The sequence below is a fragment of the Cherax quadricarinatus genome, chromosome 5, assembly GCF_038502225.1.
Source record: "Cherax quadricarinatus isolate ZL_2023a chromosome 5, ASM3850222v1, whole genome shotgun sequence".
Taxonomy (NCBI): Eukaryota; Metazoa; Arthropoda; class Malacostraca; order Decapoda; family Parastacidae; genus Cherax; species Cherax quadricarinatus.
The window spans coordinates 18,024,932-18,049,395 of record NC_091296.1 but is presented as its reverse complement, the minus strand read 5'-3'; the positions used below and the strand labels follow the sequence as shown (position 1 = coordinate 18,049,395).

At 38.7% G+C, this 24,464-nt stretch overlaps 1 protein-coding gene across 1 annotated transcript in view; it reads right to left on the bottom strand.

The window, feature by feature from the left end:
- Positions 1-4,227: 4,227 nt before the first annotated feature.
- The window catches only part of LOC128684673 (serine/threonine-protein phosphatase 6 regulatory ankyrin repeat subunit C), a 39,001-nt gene continuing 18,764 nt past the window's right edge, over positions 4,228-24,464 (bottom strand). Inside the window, exons 16-24 of the mRNA XM_070104526.1 lie at positions 21,657-22,055; positions 21,030-21,169; positions 20,562-20,636; positions 10,460-10,647; positions 9,800-9,914; positions 8,951-9,052; positions 8,518-8,679; positions 5,769-5,899; positions 4,228-4,352 (exon numbers count right to left, since the gene is read on the bottom strand). Of these exons, the coding sequence (XP_069960627.1) occupies positions 4,244-4,352; positions 5,769-5,899; positions 8,518-8,679; positions 8,951-9,052; positions 9,800-9,914; positions 10,460-10,647; positions 20,562-20,636; positions 21,030-21,169; positions 21,657-22,055 (1,421 nt within the window). The 3' untranslated portion in view covers positions 4,228-4,243. The remainder of the gene's footprint in view (positions 4,353-5,768; positions 5,900-8,517; positions 8,680-8,950; positions 9,053-9,799; positions 9,915-10,459; positions 10,648-20,561; positions 20,637-21,029; positions 21,170-21,656; positions 22,056-24,464) is intronic.

The window sequence follows — 24,464 nt, the reverse complement described above, 5'->3', positions numbered from 1 at the left end:
ATTATCCCAATGTTAATAATCAAAATTCATTTCCTAAAAAGAGTTGCATAGGTGCATATCAAGTAGCAGGAATCAGAAATAATGATTCTCCACAAGGTAAGAAGAATAAGTACCCTCCTAAGAGTAGCCCAGTTAATAAGAAACCAGTCAAAGAAAAGAGAGATTGTCTTTTCTGCAAGGGTACTCATTTTTCTAAGAATTGCAATGCATACAATTCATGGAATGATAAAGTTGAAAGATTGGAGGAACTTGACAGATGTATCAGGTGTTTAGGTAATCACAATGTAAAGGATTGTCATGCCAAATTAAACAACTGTTATCAATGTCACAAAGGAAGACACCATATAGTCATGTGTAAGGGTCTATATGATAATGTTGATAATAATGATAATGTTGACAATCCTGACACAACAGTAGCTAATGTAAAAATTGCTGCTAATGTTAATAATGATGGTTTTGCTGAAGTAGCCTTACCTGTGTTACAGGTAAAAATTGATGATAAAAGGCATAAATCAAAAAATGTAAATGCATTATTGGACCAGGGATCCCAGCGTACTTTCATAAAACGTAAATGTCTTGATGGTATGAAAGTACAGATGGGAGATCCCACAACTTTAAAATTATCTGGTTTTCTCTCAGATAACAGACACTGTTTATGTAACTGTCAGGTTGGGCAATGAGAAAAAACGTGTTAATGCAGTAATTGTAGATAGACTTCCAGAGAAAATATCTACAGTAGGGCTTAGTAAAGCTACAGAAAGACTTTCACATAATGTAAATTTAGCACCTTCTGGTGTAAGTGATGATTCTGTAGGCCCAATAAATATTTTGATAGGTAGTGACTATTATGCCTCCTTTGTAAAGGGTATGGTAAAGAAATGTGGTGTCACCCTTTTGAAGACTGCAGGAGGCCATGTAATGTATGGTAGGATTCCTCGTAATAATAATTCATGACTAGAGGAAACTACAAATACCATAACTGTGTGTCTTACTCATGAAATCGTACCCCAGTATAATTCTTCCATAGAGGATGGTGTTGAGCCAGTGCATAAATTGTGGGAATTAGACAGCATTGGAATAAATGTAAATGAAGAAAGTCCAGACGATTCTTTTACTCAGGAGCAATACCTGAGAGATGTAAAATTTGAATCTGGACAATACTGGGTACGACTTCCGTGGAGACTGAACCATCCAGAATTGCCCACTAATTACAGAATGGCATATGGACAGTTAAAGGCTCAGCTCCGCGAACTGAGTAAGACACCAGAATTGTTAACTGCCTATAATGATATAATTGCTGAGCAGTTAATTAATAAATTTATAGAAGAGGTACCTCCTGAGCAAGCCAAAATTTATGGTCACTATTTGCCACATCACGGAGTGAAGAAGGATTCTAAGACCACTCCTTTGAGGATTGTGTTTAATTGTAGTGCCAGGAGTAACAAAAATGTACCTAGTTTAAATGACTGTTTGATGACAGGTCCGTCGTTGACGGAAAAATTAGGAGATATCTTATTAAATTTCAGGGTGAAGAATTATGCCTTTACGGCTGACATAAGTAAAGCTTTCCTAAGAGTGGGTTTACAAGAGGCTGACCGGGATTGTACCCGCTTCTTATGGCCTGAGAATCCTAGTGACCCACTTAGCCCTCTGAAAACCTTTCGCTTTAGGAGCGTATTATTTGGTGCTACATCCAGTCCGTTCCTACTTCAAGCGACGATAAATGCACACCTTAAACGTATGGAAAGTCCATTGAGTAAAGTAATGAGCAAACAATTTTATGTGGACAATTTCCTGGGTGTGACGTCAACTGAAGAGGAACTGTTAATGACTTATGGAGAGGCTAATAAAATAATGCAAAGTGCAAATATGCCTCTGAGGGAATGGAATAGTAATTCGTCCAAATTAAAGGACAAAATAAGTAAAGATTTCCCTGGAGATGAAGTGCCAAAATGTAGTAATGTATTGGGTTTAACTTGGGATACTGAGAGAGATTTGTTAATGTTAAAACCTAATAATTACAGTATGCCCAATAAATTAACTAAGAGAGTTTTGCTTGCTGAAGTTTCCAAATGTTTTGATCCACTAGGTTTAGTGTCACCCCTTACTATAAGAGGGAAATTATTAATACAGGAAGCATGGAAACTTAAATGTGCTTGGGATGAAATTCTACCTGAGGAATTCATTAACAGGTGGGATGAATTAATTGGTGATTATGAAAAAATTCCAATGTTGGAGTTCCCATGCCAGGTGGCCAATCCAAATGGGAAAAATGTACTCCACATTTTTTGTGATGCTTCAAAATTGGCATATGGAGCAGTTGCTTACCTTCAATGTAATAGTGTTATTTCTCTTGTTATGTCTAAGGCTAAAGTGTCTCCAATTAAATCATGTACCTTACCTCAGTTGGAATTAACAGCCATTTATGTAGGTGTCAAATTAGCTAATTATATAAGAAATAAGTTGCAGGAGATAAATATTAGCGACACTGTAATTTGGTCTGATAATGAGGTATCCTTACAATGGATTCGTAATGGAAACAGTAAAATTGTGTACGTACAAAACAGAGTCGCTGAAATTAATCAGATGCAAGAGAAGTATAATAGTTTGGGTCAGCATATGTTAACATTTAATCATATACCTGGTGAGGAGAATCCAGCTGATTTCTTGTCTCGAGGTTTACCTTATGCTAAATTTGTAAATGCTGTATCATGGTTTAAAGGACCGAGCTGGTTGGTAAATAAAGCTAATTGGCCTGTACAAAAGGCGTATATTGCTCCTGTTGAAATTACTGTGACCACCGCTCCAATAGTTTGTCCTTCCTTAGCCATTGATATAAATAGGTATTCTTCTTTACCCAAACTAATCAATGTAACTAAGTTGGTGTTTAAATTTCTAAACAAGATGAATATCTCATATAAGTTTTCACATCCTCTTGAATATTGGATAAAGAGGGTACAAGAAGAAATCTATGGAAATGAGATTAAATTGATGATGGAAAGAAAAATTGTGAAAGGTTCCATAATAGAGAAATTGGGGCTGTATTTAGAGAACAATGTAATTAGGTGCAGAGGTAGGTTACAAAATGCTGAATTGGGTGATTATGCTAAACACCCTATCTTACTGCCCAAAACTCATCATCTAACAAATTTAATTGTTCTAAATGCCCATAAAAATGTAATGCATGGTGGGGTACAAGATACCTTAAATTGTATTAGGGAAACTTTCTGGATTCCACAAGGACGGCAAAGTGTAAAAAGGGTGATTAAATCTTGTGTAATATGTCGCCGTGTGGATGCCAGATCCTATATGTACCCAGGTCCTCCACCATTGCCAAATGAGCAATTTGAGTCATTTAGCAACGAACTCCGCCCGGCCGCAGTGTGGAAAATACTGTATATATTTTCCAGAAATACAGTAGTTATATGTAAATAGATGGCCATACTGTATTAATAAAAATTATGTTATCGAAAATGGGAAGCCTGTGCCTGCGCAGAAGATACTCGCCATTTTTGTTTGAATTGAGTAACAGACATTAGTGAATAATGGGAAGAATATTCGTGCTCTAGAGGTTAAAATTGGGCTGACACCTCTCAAATAGGAGGCGAAATTGTTGGATGTGTATTCCTGCATAACTTGAGATATCAGGCGACTGGACAAGACAGCTCCAGGAACCTCAGATAAGTCTATTTATGTTGTAACTCTGGCCAGTGTTATTTTCATGTATAGACAGTGAGGTTTTCTGAGTATGATACACCTTGATCTCCAGTCAAATTGGTGAGTGATATTAAGATATATTCTCCTTCTGTTATGTAAATGTGTGTATATATAATCATTTATTAATTTTAATATACAGTCCACAAATTTATATATTTACCAGAATTCCTGGTGATGTATATTTCATTTGTAATTAATAGGTCCAGAGCAACTTGTGGATATGACAGTGGTAGGTATCGAAGGGGGACATTTTTTGCGACCTAGGTGTCCCAAATTCCTACTTGTCTAACTGATAAATAATAATTATCTTTGTTCATTTACTGTTATGTACATAATGATACATTCAGATAAATGCAATTTTCCACAGATTTAGTAGTCTGCCAACCGGGGTTCACCATGTACGTAGACCTGCTGAGATATTCCAGGACTAAGAGGGATTACGAAAATAAGGGCATGAAAAGATGGGAGAACAACTAGGAAATAAAAATAAATAAAAAGCATGAAATATAACGATACACTTGGTGGCTTACCTCCCAGTTCCACTGTAGTAGTCTGGTAGCATAGGAAATTCAAATTCCGCTGGGAATTTGAATTTCCAAGTCTGGGCGCCATTCTGCTTCCATGACTGATTCACCCTGGAAAAAGAGGAGATATATCACATCATGAGGCCTATGAGTGACTCACCCTGAGGGAGAGAAGACCCATCCTTTCATTATATTCATATTTTGATGAGTTGATTTCTCTTGATGTGTACATTGAGAGGAACAATACATGTATACATGAGCTATACCTGTATATATATGCACTTACTGTTTAACCCTATTAAGCCCAGATTTGGGAATAAAGCACTCTTGATTGATAGTAAACAGGTTACATACATGCATCTGTAATGACCCTTGTCTGTTGATAGAATTTACATTCAGTTAACCGACCAACCAAACCATGCCTTACCTTGGAATTCTAGCTACAGTATGTCAGGAGTCTTATGACTGACTCTGAGGTAGAAGGAAGAAAGGAGGAGGAATACCATGCAAGGAAACCCATGCCTGACTTTCCCTGGGGGAGGGGGAAAGAGGAAGTAGGCGCAGCATGCCTGGAAAGGATCTTCCAGGACGATACGCCATGTATGGACGATGATATTTTTAAAATAAACAGCACTGAACACAACAATGTGGTGCTACCTCTACTCTACATGATAGTGGGAACGAAGGCTACCTAAGTTATCCAATAAGATGTCATCGCCAAGAATGGGTTACGTACATCAAGTCGTGAAATCTTTCAGCCTTTGCCGGGAGAGATGACGAACTAAGAGAAAGAGAGAGAGAGAGAGAGGAGACACGTCAAATGTTTGCACTGTTGATCACATTTAGTCTAAGCAATAAGTAAGGCTATTTAAAATATAAAAAATCGAAATTTTATTTTGCGCGTGCGTGGAGTAATTGACCTATGTATCAACAGTATTATCTCGTAACAACTTTCTAGCCAAACTAATATCGACTAACTTCTTCCTGTATAAAAGATTAACTTGTTAGATGTAAGGACAGTTACCTAGACGAGGGTCAATAAGAAGATATTCCACCTGTACACGAACCTGTTACATAAGGAATACGACATGTAAACTCACTGTATAAGCACACAAAAAGACACCTTTTTTTTTCTTTGCACTCTAAAAGATATGTATTACGGTGTATAGTTTTATGGAACATAAATGTTAATAAGTTACGCTGAATGACTGTAACAAATTGTTACAATGAGTATGAAATTTATTAATTTCATACTCATTGTAACAATTTATTACAGTCACAAAAAAATCACATGTCAATGTGATGGATTTCATGTAATACAAGATGATGTATTGTCATGATAGTAGGTTTTATTTATTGTGTTGCTATGACAGCAGGTTTTATTTGTGTTGCTATTAGAATAGGTTATGTTTAATGTGTTTCCATATTTCCATTACACAGGCTCCATTTACTGGATAGTACTATATAGTCGAAGAACTGAAGCACGACCAATTTAAATAATATAAAATGTGTATTGATGGGTCGTACTTGCTGAGGTGAATCACTAGGATCTGGGGCAGGCGGTAGATATGCGTGGTCCTGAGACACGGATGGGTAGTGTGACACGCAGGACATTCCCACTGGATGTTATGTGGAGTGTAGTACCGTTCCAGGAGTTCCTGCAGCAACAAAAGCAGATAAAAAAGTTGAAAAAAAGTTTGTGAGGTAAGATTTTAAATGTCCTCTCCATAACTGTTTATATAATCTACTTAAAGGGTCTTATGGTCATAGTTACAGTTGAGCAAACATGGCTGGTCCTCAGTCAATGTATAGCAAAATTGACGGCTCTTCTCTTATTGTAGCAATGTATTGGAAAGATCGCGTTCGGTGAAAGGTGAGTTTTCCTGATGTACAGTCTTGAAGATTTATATATTATGTCATAAATATTTCCAAGCTGTGTACTCAAGAGACTTTGTGTGCATGGTAATTTGTACATCTCATATCCGTTCCCGAAAGGTTAGGATTATTAATGGGGTCCATGTTAATCCGTTCTATTGCCCATGCAAAAAAATGCTATAATGTTAAAATTGAGATAAAAATAGTTTATTTTTCTCGTATCACTAAAGGCGTTTAATGATAGGCAGCGTAGCTTCCCTAAACACAGCAGCTCACTGAATTAATTTGTGCATTTAAAACAGATATTTAATTAATCCGGTATATTTTTAGCTAAAGCATTTTTGGAATAGCAAAACTGACAAGACATGACGGGAAAAAAACACAGGTAGCTTTACGCTTTTGGTTTGAGATAACTGACCATTTATTTAAAATTTCATCAGTGGCAAAACATTCAGTAAACGAATTATCAAATAGTTTAAATTCGTACAGCTTTGTCACAAAGAAAAGCGATCTGCAAGACATTGTTCTGACTTATGAATCTTAGAAATTGTGAAATTAGCCTAATAAGTAATAACCTAACTTACCCTCACCTCCACTTTTGAGGGCGGGATGGGGTGTGGGACGCCTATATGCTACTGAAGGTCTCTTGTTTCATGAAACCGAAGCTACCCTCCGATTCTCTGGATCAAACTTGATTACCTCCCATACCCCATAAGCTGTATAAGACACCTCAGTACGTCCCCTCTACTTTAATTAGATGGTTCGCTAGTGGTGCAGTCTGAGAAGAGTAACACCATAACCCCAGTCTACTGTGTCTCAATACATGCACGAGGTATAGTGGTTTAGAAAGACACGTAAGCAAACACTATAACATATTTATTAGAAAACGTTTCGGTCCTGGGAAGTGATCAAGGTCCCAGGACCGAAACGTTTTCTAATAAATATGTTATAGTGTTTGCTTACGTGTCTTTCTAAACCAACTTGTCGGTATTTATTACCAAGGTTTATACCACGAGGTATAGTATTTACACCTGTACTTTAAGACTCTGAAAACGAACAGGAGCTGTAGATCAACAACATTAAGAGGTACCAGGATTTGGAACGCTGATAATTTTGATAAATGATAGAGGTTAATGAAGAGCTTGGAGACAGTGATGACAAATTACTTAGTTTTAATATTTCCTGGCATTACCTTAACAACAATAACAAAGTCAAGGTTCCCCAGTATTCGTGCAGCAGATTACATGGGCTTAAGGTATTATCTGAGTAGTGTAAAACAGAACAAGTCACCTGGCCCTGGCGAGCTGTTTTCAAGGGTTTTAAAGGAATGTGAAGTTAGTCCCTTTAATAATAACAATATTTTTATTTCTACAAGTACATGTACAAGGTATACTGGCCTAGCCGACATCAATGACATACTACTATATAGAAAGTCCCTTGTTATGCAGAGCATTTCGGGCAAATTAGGTCAGTTTTGTCCCAGGATGCGACCCACACCAGTCGACTAACTCCCAACTGATGGGAGAACATAGACAACCGGTGTAAAGAAACACGCCCAATTTTTCTACCCTTGCTGGGAATCGAACCCGGACCCTAGCCGGATTGAAGGCTTGAAGTTGATTACTAAAGGCAGTCACAATTTATCGCATGGAAACCAATATGCTATTTTTCCCATTTAAGGAAAATTGTCATTTACACTGCCTAAAATGTATTCTACCTGTTCCTGTAAGATACACCGTCACTGAAAACTTGAAGTCGTTCAAAAAAGGCATTTTTCAGTTAATTCAAGGATACTATTATCCAAATTTCCTTAAAAACAGCAAATTGAGACTTACACAGAGTAAGCCAGCGGAAGGCTTGGTCAGATGACTAAAAAGCTCCAGCAACGGGTCATCATATTACTAAGACCCGCGTCAGGAAACACTTGTTCTGTTTCCTGACAAACCTAACCTAACCTAGTGATGATAGTATGATGGAAGTAAGTTATCACTTGGAAACCAAAACCACAGTCTATCAACACAGTTAACTGGCAAATTCTCACCTATGCATGCATGTTATATAATGAATTTTCCCTTCAGACATGAACATCAAAGTTTGAAGCTGTTTAAAAGATATATTTCAAGATATGTAAAAAAAACACAATGTTCTAATCAAATTGGCAAATTAGCCCCTAAATACGGCAATATCATTCAGAAGTTTGTGTTTCAAGTTTGAGGCTGCTCAGAAGTTATAGCACTGGAACTTTTGCACTATTTAAGATACACAAGTTCTGAAAGTTTACAGCCAATCAGAAGATGCGTTTTTAAATTACCACAGAAACAGTGGAGGAAGAAGATAAGAAAAAACGGTCCGATAGCCATTATAGTTCTTTAAAGGAGGCTACTTAAGTAACCGTTCTTACCTTGAGTGTGCAAATGTCGTTACCATTCTGTGGATCAACTGCAAGTGTCAGGCTGGAGAAGAGCTCTTTCAGTGAAGAAATTTCTTTCCCTGTTTCCAGACAAACGATGCTGGACTGATGAGTACCGATGAAGAGGTCAGCTATGTGTGACTGACTCTGCCACTGATCATTGTATAGTAGTGAAAAAAAGGGGGCTTTGCTGTATTTGTTTTTTTCATACTTAGATATCTTAAGACATAAGTAAGATAAGTAAACATGTATTGTAAAATGTTGAAACCTTATTTAGAAAAAAGAAATTCAACTCATAATTGGTAATTCATCTGGCTATAATTTAATCTATATCATATTTATAATCGTAGAGGACAAATTGGTATATATATATACAATGTCTATCATTGTGTCTGTGTGTTCATCTGTTTTATTCATGACCCACCTGAAGGTCTCTGTCGAGGGCATGGAGTAGAAGGGAGAGCAAGTCGTGAGCGTCCTGTTGCTCACGCCCCTGGAACATCTCGTCGTGTTCACCCAAGATCGTCTGTTGCAAAAATTGCACTTTATCGCGTCAAAAAAAAAAAAATATGGCGGCTACATTTAACAAACTACGAGCTGCTATCCTACCTCAGCTTATATGAAAAATCTGTCTTGCATCAGGTAACTCGGTAATTTATAAAACGTTCAACTCGCAACCATAAAAACCCAAATTAAATTCCTCTGCTGGGTGACATATAGACATGTCTCTTTAAATCTGCTTCCTATGTTCATTTAGCAGCTGGTATATATGTGTACTTAAATGTTAATCTATTGTTGTCGGTCACATCGTAGAGCTAATAGTATACTTTAGATATTGCCACATATAGGTCAATAGCATCAATGTTCTCTCGTGACGAGAACACTGGCTTGCTAAATTCAGGACTTGATTGCCATGGGTTCGATCCCCACCCATTTCCTGAGCTATTTTCAGTTATACTATTACGACTTTTTTTTTCTAATTATTGTTTAGTATTATCTCGTATATTTTTAAAAAGTGAAACTTTATAAAATAAATGTATGAAAGCCTAAATACTGAAGTCGGGGCACAGTGGGCATGGTTCTGCTCCTGTAATTACAAACAGGTAAACAAATAATCACACACATAAATGACCACGTGCACAATACATCAATACAATTCCTCCCACAACTTTATATTAATGAAATACTGTTTGCATTTATATGTTCTATCATAATTTGATAAGAGAGAGAATGTGTGAACAAGACACACAGACAAGACGGAAGGTTCTCGTACCTTAAGGTTTCTCATGGTGTAGTAGGTGTTGCCTCGGGCGTGCAGCTGACGTACCACGTCACCATAGGCCGCTACTACCTCCCCGCCATACTCGCTATTTTTATTTATACGATTTCTGAAGCCGTGAATGTTAATGGTTAATTAAGAGTGCACCAAAATGTTACTTCTCTTGTATTACTCAAACAGCTTTCATCGTATTTTGACTTAATGAGGGAGACGGAAAGTCTTATTAAATATCATTTACACGACCATACAGATGTTGTAGCATCGCAGCAACACAACAAATCTGTATTTTGTTTTAAATTATATTTTATATTAGTATGAATGTATGTATAACCTTTGAATACTGTAATGTTTGAGTAAAGGTTTTTCATCAATATTGTAGTAAATATAGGGGTAGTTAGTCCCTCATGTTTAAGGGACTGACCACGTTCTATCAAGGCTGAGCTGTGGAACTGATTGTCTCAAAATTATATTGCAGTTCATATTGCATCAACTTTGTCTCTGATCTCACCTGCATGAGTCGTTGAGGAGGTAGTGAGTGTGACGGTGTTATAGATACTGTGTGTGTGTGTGAAGTCTTAGTCCGAAGAAATAATGAGTGTGGATTATAATTATTATTAAATGAGTGGGGAGGTATATTATTATAACTTATCTTACCTCCATGAGTCGTCGAGGAAGTAGGAAGTGAGTGTGGAGGTGTTATAAAGGCACTGTATGATGGAGTTCATGTAACAGGTGTTACCCAGACTCCTCAACCCTTGTGGCATGTCCTTGCTTGGTTCTGGTGTTGGCTGAGACTGCGAGGCTCCGCTCACACTCGCTGTGCCGCTCTGCTCTTCCCTCTGCTGTAGTAAGTTTCACGTCAACCATGGTATCTTCAGGAGCTACATAATATTACTACTTTTTCTAAAACTGGTCCATTTAGTAATATATCCATTATTATATATGATATTATCTAATAAATAAAATATTCCAGACAGGTAAACTATCTTTGGCTACAAAGAAATATTAAATTTCGCCTGATTAGTGCATAAATTTTAATTTTAATCTAAGTACTCTAAGTACTAATTTAAGTGCATAAGCTCAATCGACACAAGGTTCATTAAATCAGTATATCACCTGTTAACCCTTTATGACCTGTGATATGCTTCAAATTACTTGACCTTTTCTGATATGGTGTTATATACCCAGTGCTTATTCTCACTCCGTACTCTCATATATGATTAAAAAAATGCCTATTTTTTAGAGCACAGCTACGAGTGTGATTCTTGACATCTTGTCTTCAGTGTATAATTACCATGTAACTTTTTAGTTCCCGTGCCTTGCGGCACACTACCTCATCCTGGATCCCGGATGTATACTATCTTGGAACAACATTTTTGTTAGGTTACAAATGTAACTTCCTTTTCTCCCTGGTGACAGTGCTGTACGATACTAAGAAATTTATATAGCTCCATTTTCTTAATGTATAATTGTGACCTCATGTTCTCCGTGTTGAAGATACTTTATAATCTTTGTTCTGCCATTTGCGCTTCTGTCTTCATCTGCCTCAGCAATGAATCTTATGCTACCCCACTGCTGATATATTTCCATGACTTCATTTATCCTCTTATCAAGTTAGTCATTAATGAATGTGTGCGGGTGTTTGGGAATGTGAGCGGGGTGTTTGCCAGAAGGGACAGTGTTTCCCAATAATGAGCAGTGTTTGCCAGAAGTGGCAGGTGTTTGCCAGAATGTGAGCGGGTGTTTGCCAGTAAGGGGAGATGTTTCCAGAATGTAGCAGTGTTTGCCAGGTCGGTGTTTGCCGGGTAATTGAGAGTGTTTGCCGTAATTTAAAGCGGGTGTTTGCCAGAAGTGGGGTGTTTGCCAGAATTGAGAGTGTTTCCAATGTAGGTGTTTCCAGAATGTGGGGTGTTTGCCGTAATGAGCAGTGTTTGCCAGAATTTGTAGCGGGTGTTTACAGTAATGTGGCGAGTTTTGCCAGTAATTGTAGCAGGTGTTTGCCAGAATGTGGCAGATTTTTCCAATGTGTACGGTTTTGCCTTTTTGAGCGGTGTTTGCCAGTAATGTGTACATTTTTTCCAAATGGTAGCGGGTTTTTCCAGAATGTTGAGTGTTTTGAAATGTGAAGGGTGTTTCGAATTTTAGCAGGTGTTTCCAGTAATGGAGGGGTGTTTCCAGAATGTGGAGATGTTTCCCAGAATTTTAGCAGATTTTCCCAGAATTGTAGCAGGTGTTTGCCAGAATGTGGGGGTTTTGCCAGAAATTTGGAAAGGGGTGTTGCCAGTTAAAATGGGTGTTTCCAGAAGTTACGGTTGTTTTCCAGAATGGGGGTTTTTTTCCAGAATGAGCGGGTTTTGCCTAATGTAGAGTGTTTCCCAAAAGTAGCGGGTGTTTCCAAGTGGGGGGTTTCCAGAAATGGAGTGTTTCCAGAATGTGGGGGGGGCCCCAAAAATTGTAGCAGGGTTTCCAGAATGGGGAGAGGCCCAAAGTGTAGCAGAAATTTTCCAGAATGTAACAGGGGCCAAAAAGTAGCAGGTGTTCCGAATGTAGCGGTGTTGCCAGTAAGGGGGAGTGTTTTTTGGGGGGGTGTTTGCCGTAAGTAGCGGTTTTTTTCCAGAATTGTGAATGTTTGCCGGGGTAATGTAGCAGAGTTTCCCAAAAGGGCGGGGTGTTTGCCAGAATTGTAGCAGGGTTTGCCGAGTGGGGGTTTTTGCCAAGTGGGGTGTTTGGGGGTAATTGAGGGGTGTTCCAGAAGTGAGCATTTTTTTTTGCCAGAATTAAAAATTTTGCCAGAATGAGCGGGTGGCCCCAGTAATGGTGGCAGGTGTTTGCCAATGTTTTAGCAGGGGTTTGCCAGAATTGCGGGTTTTTCCAGTAATGTAGCAGGTGTTTTGCCGAAGGGAGCAGTTTTTCCCATAATGTGCAAATGTTCCCCAAAATTAGGGGTGTTGCAGTAATGAGCGTGTTTGCCAGAATGCAGGGTTTCCCAAATGGCAGTGTTTGCCAATGGGGGGTGTTTCCAGTTTTTAGGGGGTGTTTCCGAATGTGAGAGTGTTTAAATTTGAGCATTTTTCCGTAAGTAAGGATGTTTCCAAAGTGGCAGGGTTTCCAAATGTTCCGGTTTTTTTCCAGTAAGATGTTTCCAAATGGCAGGGTTTGCCAGAAGTGAAAAAAATTTTGCCAGAATGGTGAATGTTGAAATTGTGGGGTGTTTGCCAAAGGGAGGGGTTTTTTCCGAATGTAGCAGGTTTTTCCCGAAATTTTAGCGGGTCCCCAGAATGAGCGGGTTTTCCCAGAATTGAGCGGGTTTTTTCCAGAATTGAGGGGTTTTCCAGTAAGGGCCAGGTTTTTTGCCAGTAATGTTGAGATTTTCCCCAGTAATTGAGCAGGGTTCCCAAATTGTAAAGTGTTTCCAGAATGTAGCGGGTGTTTGCCAGTAATGGGCGAGTTTCCAAAATTCTCAGATGTTTGCCATTTTAATGTAAGGTCCAGAATGAGCAGTTTTTTTGCCAAATGGAGGTTTGCCAGAAGTGCAGATGTTTCCCAGAATGTGTGAATGGCCGTAATGTGTAGATGTTTGCCAGAAGAAGGTTTTTTTTCCAGAATGGGGGTGTTTCCAAAATTGTAGAATTTTTCAAATGTGCAGGTGTTTCCAAATGAGGACCAGAATGTGAGAATTTTCCCAGAAGTTAAAAAATTTTCCAGTAATGTTAAAACCCAAGGGTGTTTCCAGAAAATGTGAGAACTGGGGTTTCCAAAAATTTTGAGCAGTTTTTAAAAATTTAGCAGGGGCCAGAATTGGAGAGGTGGCCAGAAGGGGCAGGTGTTTCCCCGAGGGAGGGCCAGAAGGGGGTTTTTTCCCCAAATTTTTGGCGGTTTGCCAATTACCGAGGTGTTTCCCGTTGTAGGCGGGTGTTTCCAGAAAGTGCGGTGTTTGCAGTAATGTGCGGCAGGGGTTTGCCAAATGTGGGGTGTTTGCAATGTGGGGGTGTTTGCCAGAAATTGTGCAGTGTTTGCCATTTTTTTTGGGGATTTTGCCAGAAAGCGGGTGTTTCCAGAATTTTGTGGGGTGTTTTGATTGCGGCAGGTGTTTGCCAAATTGTGCAGTGCCCCTTTCCCCGTGTTTTACCCCATTTTCTTTTGGTTTTTTTGGGTTTTTTTTACACTGCTCCCATCAGCAATATGGCCAGTAGAAGAATATATTCCCTTTTCCCCATTTTTATATTCCAAATACACCGATGTGTCCCCGTTTACCTTTTGTAGTCAAGTTCTTAAATTTCCCCGTGTTGTTATCGTAGAAAATTGGATCTAGCACGCATATTTATAATGGAGGGCGTAGAATTTTATAAAAACACATTTGTCAACATTTGGTATCTTTTTTTGGAAATGTTTGCCTGCAGTACTTTTGCCCAATGCGGGAAAGGGTGGAAGATGAGTTTGGGTATCAGCCTCGTGGGTCGATGTGTTCAGCCCAGTTTACAATTCCATTTATCAGCTTTCGGTTTTGAAACCATTTATTCGTCAACACACAACAAAAGGGGACCTTATCATAAAATAACGACCAGTTGGGAGATGTGGGGCTGGTTATGGCGCTGTAGAAGAAAAGGGGTTGTTGGTCATGATTATATTTAAGGATAATTTGCCAACTCTTCCATTTTACCGTTTAAACCTATGCTTTTTTTCCCGTTTTTCCCGAAGTCCGTTGTATAAAGGCTTTGCATATATCCCTTGCGGAATATCAAATTAATGTTTAAAAAAGATTGTCAAATGAGCAGACAGTATCCTTTTTTGGGGCAGGACTTGGGCTCCCCCATCAGCCCCTTTCACCCATATCCATCATCCTATTCCGTCAGCACCTTTTCCCCCGCCTCGGTTCATCTCTAACACCTCATTCCTACTTCCCCCTTTCAATACCCCAATCTTTTGTCCTTCTCCTCAATACCCCAATCCTTTTCCCTCTCTCAATACCCCAATCATTTCACCTCTCCTCAATACCCCAATCATGTGTCGCCTCCCTCCCCCTCAATCCTACTGTCAGCAATCGATCTTCCCTTTGGTCCTGGACCTTTATGTATCTTCAGCATGTCAGCTGCATGCTTATTTTTTTTCCCCAGATATCCCGGCAGTTTCCCCCGTTCCAACCGCCTCGACATCTTCCTTTGCAACCTTTTCACATGTAACTGGTTGTACGTGCTGGGAATGCAAAAAGTGTCCTTCTCACTTTGATGCAGGGCCCCTTGTTGTCTCCAGAACCTTAAGGTTTCCCCAAAAGGCCCCCCAGCGCCAAGTGCACTCTGTGTTCCTTTCCAAAGGGGAAAAAAGGGGCTGAAAAAGGGCACTATACTTTTAGAACAATTTACAGCTTTAAATCAATCCGCAACCTCGAAAATTTAGATAAAATAACTTTCAAAAGGGCCCCAACATCGGGGGGGAACAATTTCAAATAAATTTCAAGACTCCCCGCCTGCGACAACCAGGAGTGGACCACAAGGGATTAATTGATAATGGTCCCGGATAAGCAAAAATCTGAAAAAAATAAAATGGGGCAAATTTTTTCGCTATCGTTTTTTACAAGGAATAATGGAAGGAAAACCCCAAAATTCTGTACTTTTCTTTATTCAGTATTTTTTACACACAAAAAAAAATATATATATATATATATATATATATATATATATATATATATATATATATATATATATATATATATACATTTTAAAAATATATATATATATATATAATATATATATATAAAAATATATATATATATATATATATATATATTTTTTTATTATTATTATTATTATTATTATTATTTTTATTATTAAAATTTTTCCGATTCCACCAAGGCAGGGTGGCAAAAAAAAACTTTCACCATCATTCACCCATCACTGTCTTCCAGAAGGGGGTTTTCACTACAGTTTTTAAAATGCCCTTAAAACCCCCCCCCCCTTTAGGGTGCAGGCACTGTACTTCCCCCTCTCAGGGCTCAAGTCCCGGCCCGCCCGGGTTTCGAACCCCCCAAAATGTTATTTGCTCCTCCAACAGCACTAAGTTTTAAAACCATTTGTTCATTCCTCCTATCAAACACGCTCACCATCCTGCTGGAAGTCCCAAACCCCCCACAAAAACCTCCTTTACCCCCCCCTCCAACCTTTCCTAGGCCGACCCCCCCCTTTCCCTTTCCCCTGATGATCACCCTTGAAGTCCTCTGTTTCCCCATTCTCTCTACATGTGGGAACCCCCTCAACAACCCCTTCCTCAGCCCTCTGGACAACAGTTTGGTTCACCTCCTCTAATTCAAACTCAAAATTTTCTGCATTATATTCACACCCACATTGCTCCAGACATGCATTCCACCCCCACCTCCTCCTTTTAAATTCATCACCCATGCTTCCAACCATATGAGCGTTTCTATACCTCAAAATTCCCTTTGCCTCCAAAGGGCAAAGTTCTTTGTTCCCCAGACTCCCCAAGTACCATCACCCCTTTCTCTCATCAATTTTATGATTCATATCTTTCATGAAACCCCTCCGCTGACGTCCCTCCCTTCTGAATAACCTCCTCCCTCTCTCCCTCCAATCTGATTAATTTTCATCATCTAAATTTTTGTTATCCTCATAATTTTTCTTTCCTGTATTCACTTTTAATTTTCTTTTTTTTCAAAAAATTTCCCCAAATTAACTTCTTAGAAACTTAAAAACAGCATTAGCAAAACAACTTTTTTAAAAACCCCGGACTCCACCTTTCAACCCCTAAAAAAAAACCCTTTTCCCCCCAATACCAAACCCCAAACTTCCCCTTTTCCCCCAAAATTTATTTCCAAACTTCACCTAAGCCAAAATTTCCCCTTCCCCCTTTTCCCCTATTGCCCCAAATCCCAAAAAGAAAGACCCTTTACCTAAAATATGTTCCTTATATGTTTTTGTAAACACCTGGTTTAAACCCCACCTTTTTAAAGCCCCCTTGTTATCTGTTCCCATTTCTCTTACCCTTAAATTCTTTCAAAATAACTTACCATCATTTTGGGGTACCAAAGGCTTATCCCCTATAATTTTTACTTCTTTTGTCCTTTTCCTTTTTAAAAGGAACTTGCATCTCTCTGCCAATCCCCAGGACCTACCCCCCCATACATTTATTAAATAATTACCCAAACCCCTAAACTATATCCCCAATGAACATTTTTATCTTTTTCATCAATCCCGGCTGCCTTTTCCCCCCTTTATTTTACCACCCTCCCGCCCCCCCCTCCAACTGGTTTCCCCACTCCTACAAGATGTTATTCCTCCTGCCCCTTTTTTTTTTTTTTTTTTTTAAAAAAAATATAAAATATATATTTTTTATATATATATAAAAATATATATATATATATATATATATATAAAATATTTTTAGGGTTTGGGGTTGGGGAAAAAACCACCCCGGGGAAATACTACGCTGCGATGACTGTGGGGCAAATCCCGAACTGTTTGCATGATGGGGAGGATTGGTTTTTTCTGTTTTTAAAAAAACCAGATAACGGATATCTTGCTACCCTACTTAACTTTGTTACACCCCAGAACACATGCATATATATATACATACATCTGGTTTTTTCCTTTTTCTAAATATTTGTTCTTCTTTTTTTCATTTTCCATGGAAAATGGAAAAAAATCTTTTCCCCCTGAGCCATGCGTGTGTATGAGGGACTAAAATGCCTGGAGCAATGGGGTGAACCCCCTTTTCCTGTAGACATTTACTAAAAAAAGAAGAAAAACTTTATAAAACTGGGGTGCGAAGGGGTGGATGAGGCGGGGAAAAAGAAAAAGATGATTGCTGATGTTTTAATGAAAAGAAGTTGGATGTCCCGGCCCCGGGAAAAAAAGTTTAAGGGGGGGGGAGTTTCGGTGGGAAAAAAAGATTAAATCTGGAGTATCTAAGGAGTTGAACAAAGGAAGGGTCAGTAATTTGAAGGACCCGTTATGGAAGGAGAAAAAAGAATATGAATTAAATTCAAAAAATGTGGGTTAAAGTAAAAGGGTTGGGTAAAAGTGGGTCATAATAAGTGTTCCCCCGGGGAAAAAGAAGAGGGGAGGGGAAAATTTTTGGGGGGGGTTTAAAAAGTGAATGATGGAGCCTTTTTAACCCCAAATGGGGAAATAATTGTGGTAGGGGACAATGCTAAAATAGGAGAAACTTTTTGAAGGGGGTTATAATTTGGGGGGCCATTTAAATGATAATGGGGGGCCCCTTTTTGAACTTTTTTAAAAAGGGGGGTTTATTATAGGTAAAAATATTTTAAGAAAAGAGGATAAATAAGATACAAAATATGATGTAGGGCGAAATGACAAGTTTGTTGGGTTATTTTGGTAGATAAAAACTTTTAGAGACTTGGATGTTTTAAATTTTTTAGAGGGGCCACAGATATATCAACACTTTCTAGTTTAGCTACACGAGAGTAAAGTGATGGGATAAAGGAAAAGGGCATCAGGGGAAGAGGAAGGTTTATAAACAAAAAAGGGGGGGAAAAAAGATATAAAAAGCTTTTGGGGGATAGATGGGCAAAAGGGGCATGGCAATGGGGTCGAAGAGGAGGGGGGTTTAAAAAAGGGTTAAAAAATGTTTGGGGGTTGGGGTTTAGCAAGAAGTTTTTGGGGGACAGGGAAAAGGGTCAAGGGGGGAGGGGTTGGTGGAATGAAAAGTAAAGAAGTAGTAAAGGGGAAAAAAAGATATGAGAAGTTTTAAAAGTGGAGTAAAAAGGGGAAGGAAGGAAAAGAGGAGGTTAAAGAGGGTGAACAATGAAAAAAAGGCAAAAAGAGATGGGGGGAGTTATCAAAAAAATTTTTTTGGGAAAAAAAGGTTTTAGGGGTTAAAGGTTAAAAAGGGGGAGAGAACAAATGGATTTTTTTTCAAAATAAGAAGTTTTTAAAAGGAGAAAAAATTGGGGAAGATGGAGAATTTTAAAATTTTTTAAAAGTTGATGAAGATAGGGAAACTGTGATTTCTTAAAAAGGGAGGGGAATAACATCTTTTAGGAGTGGGAAGACCCTTTAGTTGGGGGAAATTTGGGGGTATAAAAAAGAAAAGGCAGCCGGATTGATGGGGGAAAAAAATAAAAATTTTAAAAACATGGGAAATTTAATGGGGCTGAAACATATAAGTGAGCAGTATTTAGATAAGGCTAAAGAGGTCTTTGTCGCATTTATGGATTTGGAAAAGGCGTATGACAGGGTGGATAAGGGGGCAATGTGGCAGATGTTGCAGGTGTATGGTGTAGGAGGTAGGTTACTGAAAGCAGTGAAGAGTTTTTACGAGGATAGTGAGGCTCAAGTTAGAGTATGTAGGAAAGAGGGAAATTATTCCCCAGTAAAAGTAGGCCTTAGACAAGGATGTGTGATGTCACCGTGGTTGTTTAATATATTTATAGATGGGGTTTTAAGAGAAGTAAATGCGAGGGTCTTGGCAAGAGGCGTGGAGTTAAAAGATAAAGAATCACACATAAAGTGGGAGTTGTCACAGTTGCTCTTTGCTGATAACACTGTGCTCTTGGGAGATTCTGAAGAGAAATTGCAGAGATTGGTGGATGAATTTGGTAGGGTGTGCAAAAGAAGAAAATTAAAAGTGAATACAGGAAAGAGTAAGGTTATGAGGATAACAAAAAGATTAGGTGATGAAAGATTGGATATCAGATTGGAGGGAGAGAGTATGGAGGAGGTGAATGTATTCAGATATTTGGGAGTGTACGTGTCAGCGGATGGGTCTATGAAAGATGAGGTGAATCATAGAATTGATGAGGGGAAAAGGGTGAGTGGTGCACTTAGGAGTCTGTGGAGACAAAGAACTTTGTCCTTGGAGGCAAAGAGGGGAATGTATGAGAGTATAGTTTTACCAACGCTCTTATATGGGTGTGAAGCATGGGTGATGAATGTTGCAGCGAGGAAAAGGCTGGAGGCAATGGAGATGTCATGTCTGAGGGCAATGTGTGGTGTGAATATAATGCAGAGAATTCGTAGTTTGTAAGTTAGGAGGAGGTGCGGGATTACCAAAACTGTTGTCCAGAGGGCTGAGGAAGGGTTGTTGAGGTGGTTCGGACATGTAGAGAGAATGGAGCGAAACAGAGTGACTTCAAGAGTGTATCAGTCTGTAGTGGAAGGAAGGCGGGGTAGGGGTCGGCCTAGGAAAGGTTGGAGGGAGGGGGTAAAGGAGGTTTTGTGTGTGAGGGGCTTGGACTTCCAGCAGGTATGCGTGAGCATGTTTGATAGGAGTGAATGGAGACAAATGGTTTTTAATACTTGACGTGCTGTTGGAGTGTGAGCAAAGTAACATTTATGAAGGGATTCAGGGAAACCGGCAGGCCGGACTTGAGTCCTGGAGATGGGAAGTACAGTGCCTGCACTCTGAAGGAGGGGTGTTAATGTTGCAGCTTAAAAACTGCAGTGTAAAGCACCCTTCTGGCAAGACAGTGATGGAGTGAATGATGGTGAAAGTTTTTCTTTTTTGGGCCACCCTGCCTTGGTGGGAATCGGCCAGTGTGATAATAAAAAATAATATATATATATATATATATATATATATATATATATATATATATATATATATATATATATATATATATATATATATATATATATATATATATATATATATATATATATATATATATATATATATATATATATATATATATATATATATATACAGTTTCACCTGTCAATGACATTTGTTCGTCCTTTTGCGTATATTTCCAGAGAAAGAACTCGCCTTGTTTCATACTTGCCTGCATGGTCACAAGATATCTATATTTCCCTCTGAGTTTATCTGTGACAACAAAGACACATGTTGCAGAACAAGCCTGAAAAATAACATTCCACTCTGCTTAGAGCAAACCGTTGCGACTTGTTCTAATACACGTGTCCTTGACTTCATTCCTGTAGGCATAATTCCCCTTTAACTTAACCTTTTCGTGTCCCAAAGTAAACTTAGTTTATATTAAATGTGAACATTACAGACAAATTGATGAATAAGACATATTCATAAAATATATAAATGTTTCATATGTGTAATACTCATCGAAACACGTTCATCATTCCTAGCTTCTTCCTTGGTACCTCTGGTTACCAGGAAACTCACCTTCATCATCAGTAGCATCCACCTGGACACCTCTTGTTACCAGGGGACTCACCTTCATCATCAGTAGCATCCACCTGGACACCTCTTGTTACCAGGGGACTCACCTTCATCATCAGTAGCATCCACCTGGACACCTCTGGATACCAGGAAACTCACCTTCATCATCAGTAGCATCCACCTGGACACCTCTGGATACCAGGAGACGCACTGCATCCAGGTAGCCCTTGGAAGCTGCTAAATGAATGGCTCGTCTGCCTGAATTGTGATTGGAATATTTATCAGTTGGAGTATCACTAGTAGTGATAGAAGTAACAATTGTGTTATTATTACTGCAGTGTCGCTAGTAGTATTAGTAAAAGCAACGTTATTTTATTGTACCATTACTAATAGCAATAGGGGTGGTAAAAATAGCAGTGCTGGTAGAAATAGCAGTGGAAATAAAAGTGGTAGTGGCAATAGTAGAATTATTAGTTGTAATAGTAGTGGTAGTAAAAGTAACAGTAGTAGTGGCAGTAGATATAGTAGTGGTAGGAGAAGTAGCAATGATAGTAGAAGTAACAGTGGTTGTAGTGATAGTAGAGGTAGTAGTGACTGCAGCAGTAACACAGGTATTAAAATTATATTTTCACTAGTTATAATAGTGGTACTACAGTAGTAATAGTATAGTAGTAGTACCAGTGGTACTAGTGCTGGTTTCTTATGGCTTCATTTCTACGGTATTTTGAGAACTTAGAGCACCTACCTAGTTGACCTTGACAATTGATGTTGACCTCAGAGTTCATCAGCATCTCTTCTAGACTCTTTCGCTGACCGCTTGCTGCTGCCTTCAGGAGTTTCAACTCCTGAGGTGTCGCCTTCAAGCGCTCAGGAACTTCAACATGGAGGAAGAGAGCCACATTCTTGTAACCCTCTTGCTGGGCCAAGTCTTTGGCAGTGAGGCCACCGGCGTCTTTGTGTTCAAGACTCACTCCGTTCTCTACCAGCCACTTCGCAGCTTCCAGGTTGCCGTTATCGGCTGCAAGGTGCAACGCTGTCTGCCTTTTACCACGGGTGAGGGCTTGTAAGTTGCAGCTCTTGGTCTTCAGGTACTGTAAGATTTTCTCGTGGCCTCCAATAGCTGCCCAGTGGATCAACTGCTTCCCTAGAATTGAACAAACGTGTATACTTGTAAATGAGCCATTAATTCTCTCTAAGTTTACCATTTATATGATTTTCTCTTATTTGTGTGTATTGTACAGTTTAGTTCTAGTTAAATTACTTTAGTACATACATGCTTCTTGCATTTACATCACTTATATTTACTAATCAGACTACTTTTAGTACCTGTAACTGTGTTACTGTACTTGTATTCTGAAATTGTATAACTGTCTCTTTATCAAAACTGTATTAAGTGGCAAGTCTTGCAAAAAACTGTCTTTAGTAAAACTAATAGCAAATATATTTTCATTTATACTACCAGGTCCTTAAATACGCAGAGGGATGACATCATTGTATTCATACAGTTACTAACAGAGACTTGGATACAGTAAAATGTATTTGACATCCTTGGATACATATCTGTGAGGCCTACTAAGGATGGGGGAGGCATTAATATTTATCACAATTAGATGGAAATAAAACTATCAGAAACAGAGATGAACTTGGAGAATATATATTTACACACTTTAATACTAGCAATACAATAACTGTTATCAATTGGATTTGTATACACAATACTGCACATCAACATAAACTGTTACTGTCACAGTCTCAGAAATATAATTATCGTAACCAAGCACAACAATCACCATAGTACATTAATAGCTGATAACGTTAGTAATAACCTCGGCCAATCGCATGGCCCTCAGTATGAAGGTTCCTGAGCGCCATGCACTCTGCCTCACAATATCCTCAACTACTAAACCTCCCACGAGCACCAAACATTTGCTGCGGTTCTAAACCAAATTTGGCCCTATGTAATCGCACCCAAAAATGCGAGGATAATTTGAGAGGTGTTAATCAACAACTGTAAGCCACGTCCAAGAAGATTGGAATGAAAAATCTAGGCTCTGAAATGAGTCTATATACACCAAACTTCATAAATAGACAAATACCTGGAAAAGCCTTTTTTTCTTTTCTTTTACACAAATCAGTTTTTCAGGCTAATAGTTGTTAATTTATCCCAGCTCATTTCAAAGCCCAGCTCTATCTGAGGTATACTACCCCCCCCTGGATGCCACCCATACCAGTCGGCTAACACCCAGGTACCTACTTACTGCTAGGTGAACTGGGATAGCAGGTGTAAGGAAACATACCGAACGTTTCCACCCGTACCGGGCATAGAACCCTAGACACTCACCTTGTGAGCTGAGTGCGCTACCAACCGAGCTGCGAATCTTGTGACCAACAAGAGGCTGTCCGGTAACCTGTGTCATATCTTCTTTTACTTCTGTCCGCCAAACATGATACATCCAATCCCTTAATTTAAGTCTAACTAAACCATTTTTTTGTTTTAGCTCTCTTACATTTTGTTCATAAACCTTACGACGGATATTTACGTATATTACGTAGTCATAAGTACTCCCATGTGGGTTTTGAGAATTCAAAATATTTCCTGAGTTTTTTGGGCGTTTTTTTTTTTTAAGCGTTGGTTATTTAGTGTGCGGCAGCTGTCTTACGAGGCTGTTCTATATAACGCGATTTTTTTTTCTGGTGAATGAAAGTGAAAAACGTGAATCCAGAACTGAACAGCCGGCACTAGGAAAGCCTATTCATGTTCTATTAAATTTTGGATGCATTTTTCAACTGTATTTACAAAAAAAAAAACGTACTTTATACAGAAGCTTTATATAAGAACTTACTACGTATATACTAAAACTTTATGCTGATGGTTTTGAAAATAATCGGTACGTTAATAATATACAGAAATTTGTAAATCAAAAACAAAACTGTTTGTTAATTAGTAACTGCTTATGTTCATGCGTCAATGATACAATTCCAATTAGCGTGAAAAATATAAAAAAAAAGTACATGCCTTGTTTTTTCTAGTTTTTCCATACCGTAATTTCATTTCAGAAACATGCGAAGTTATATATGAATTAACCGCACACATACACACATACCACAGGAATGTTAGGAAGTATTTCTTCAGTCTAGAGTTGTCAGGAATTGGAATAGTCTGGAAAGCGAGGTAGTGGAGGCAGGTATAATACAAAGCTTGAAGAAGAGGTATGAGAAAGCTCATTGAACAAGGAGAGGACCTAGTGACGACCAGTGAAGAGGCGGAACCAGGAGCTATGAATCGACCCCCGCAACCACAATTAGATAAGTACAATTAGGTGAGTACACACACACACACACACACACACACACACACACACACAGGAGCTCGGACTCGACCCCTGCAACCTCAACTAGGTGAGTACAAACAAAGTATGTACAGAAGATTAAAGAACATAAAAATATAATGAGTGTTATGGAGATAAGGATGTATTAAAAAAAGGGGCAAGGGGGGAAAAACAGGGAGGGTGAAAGAGGAAGATAATCGGAAGGAAAATATAAAAAGAGAGGA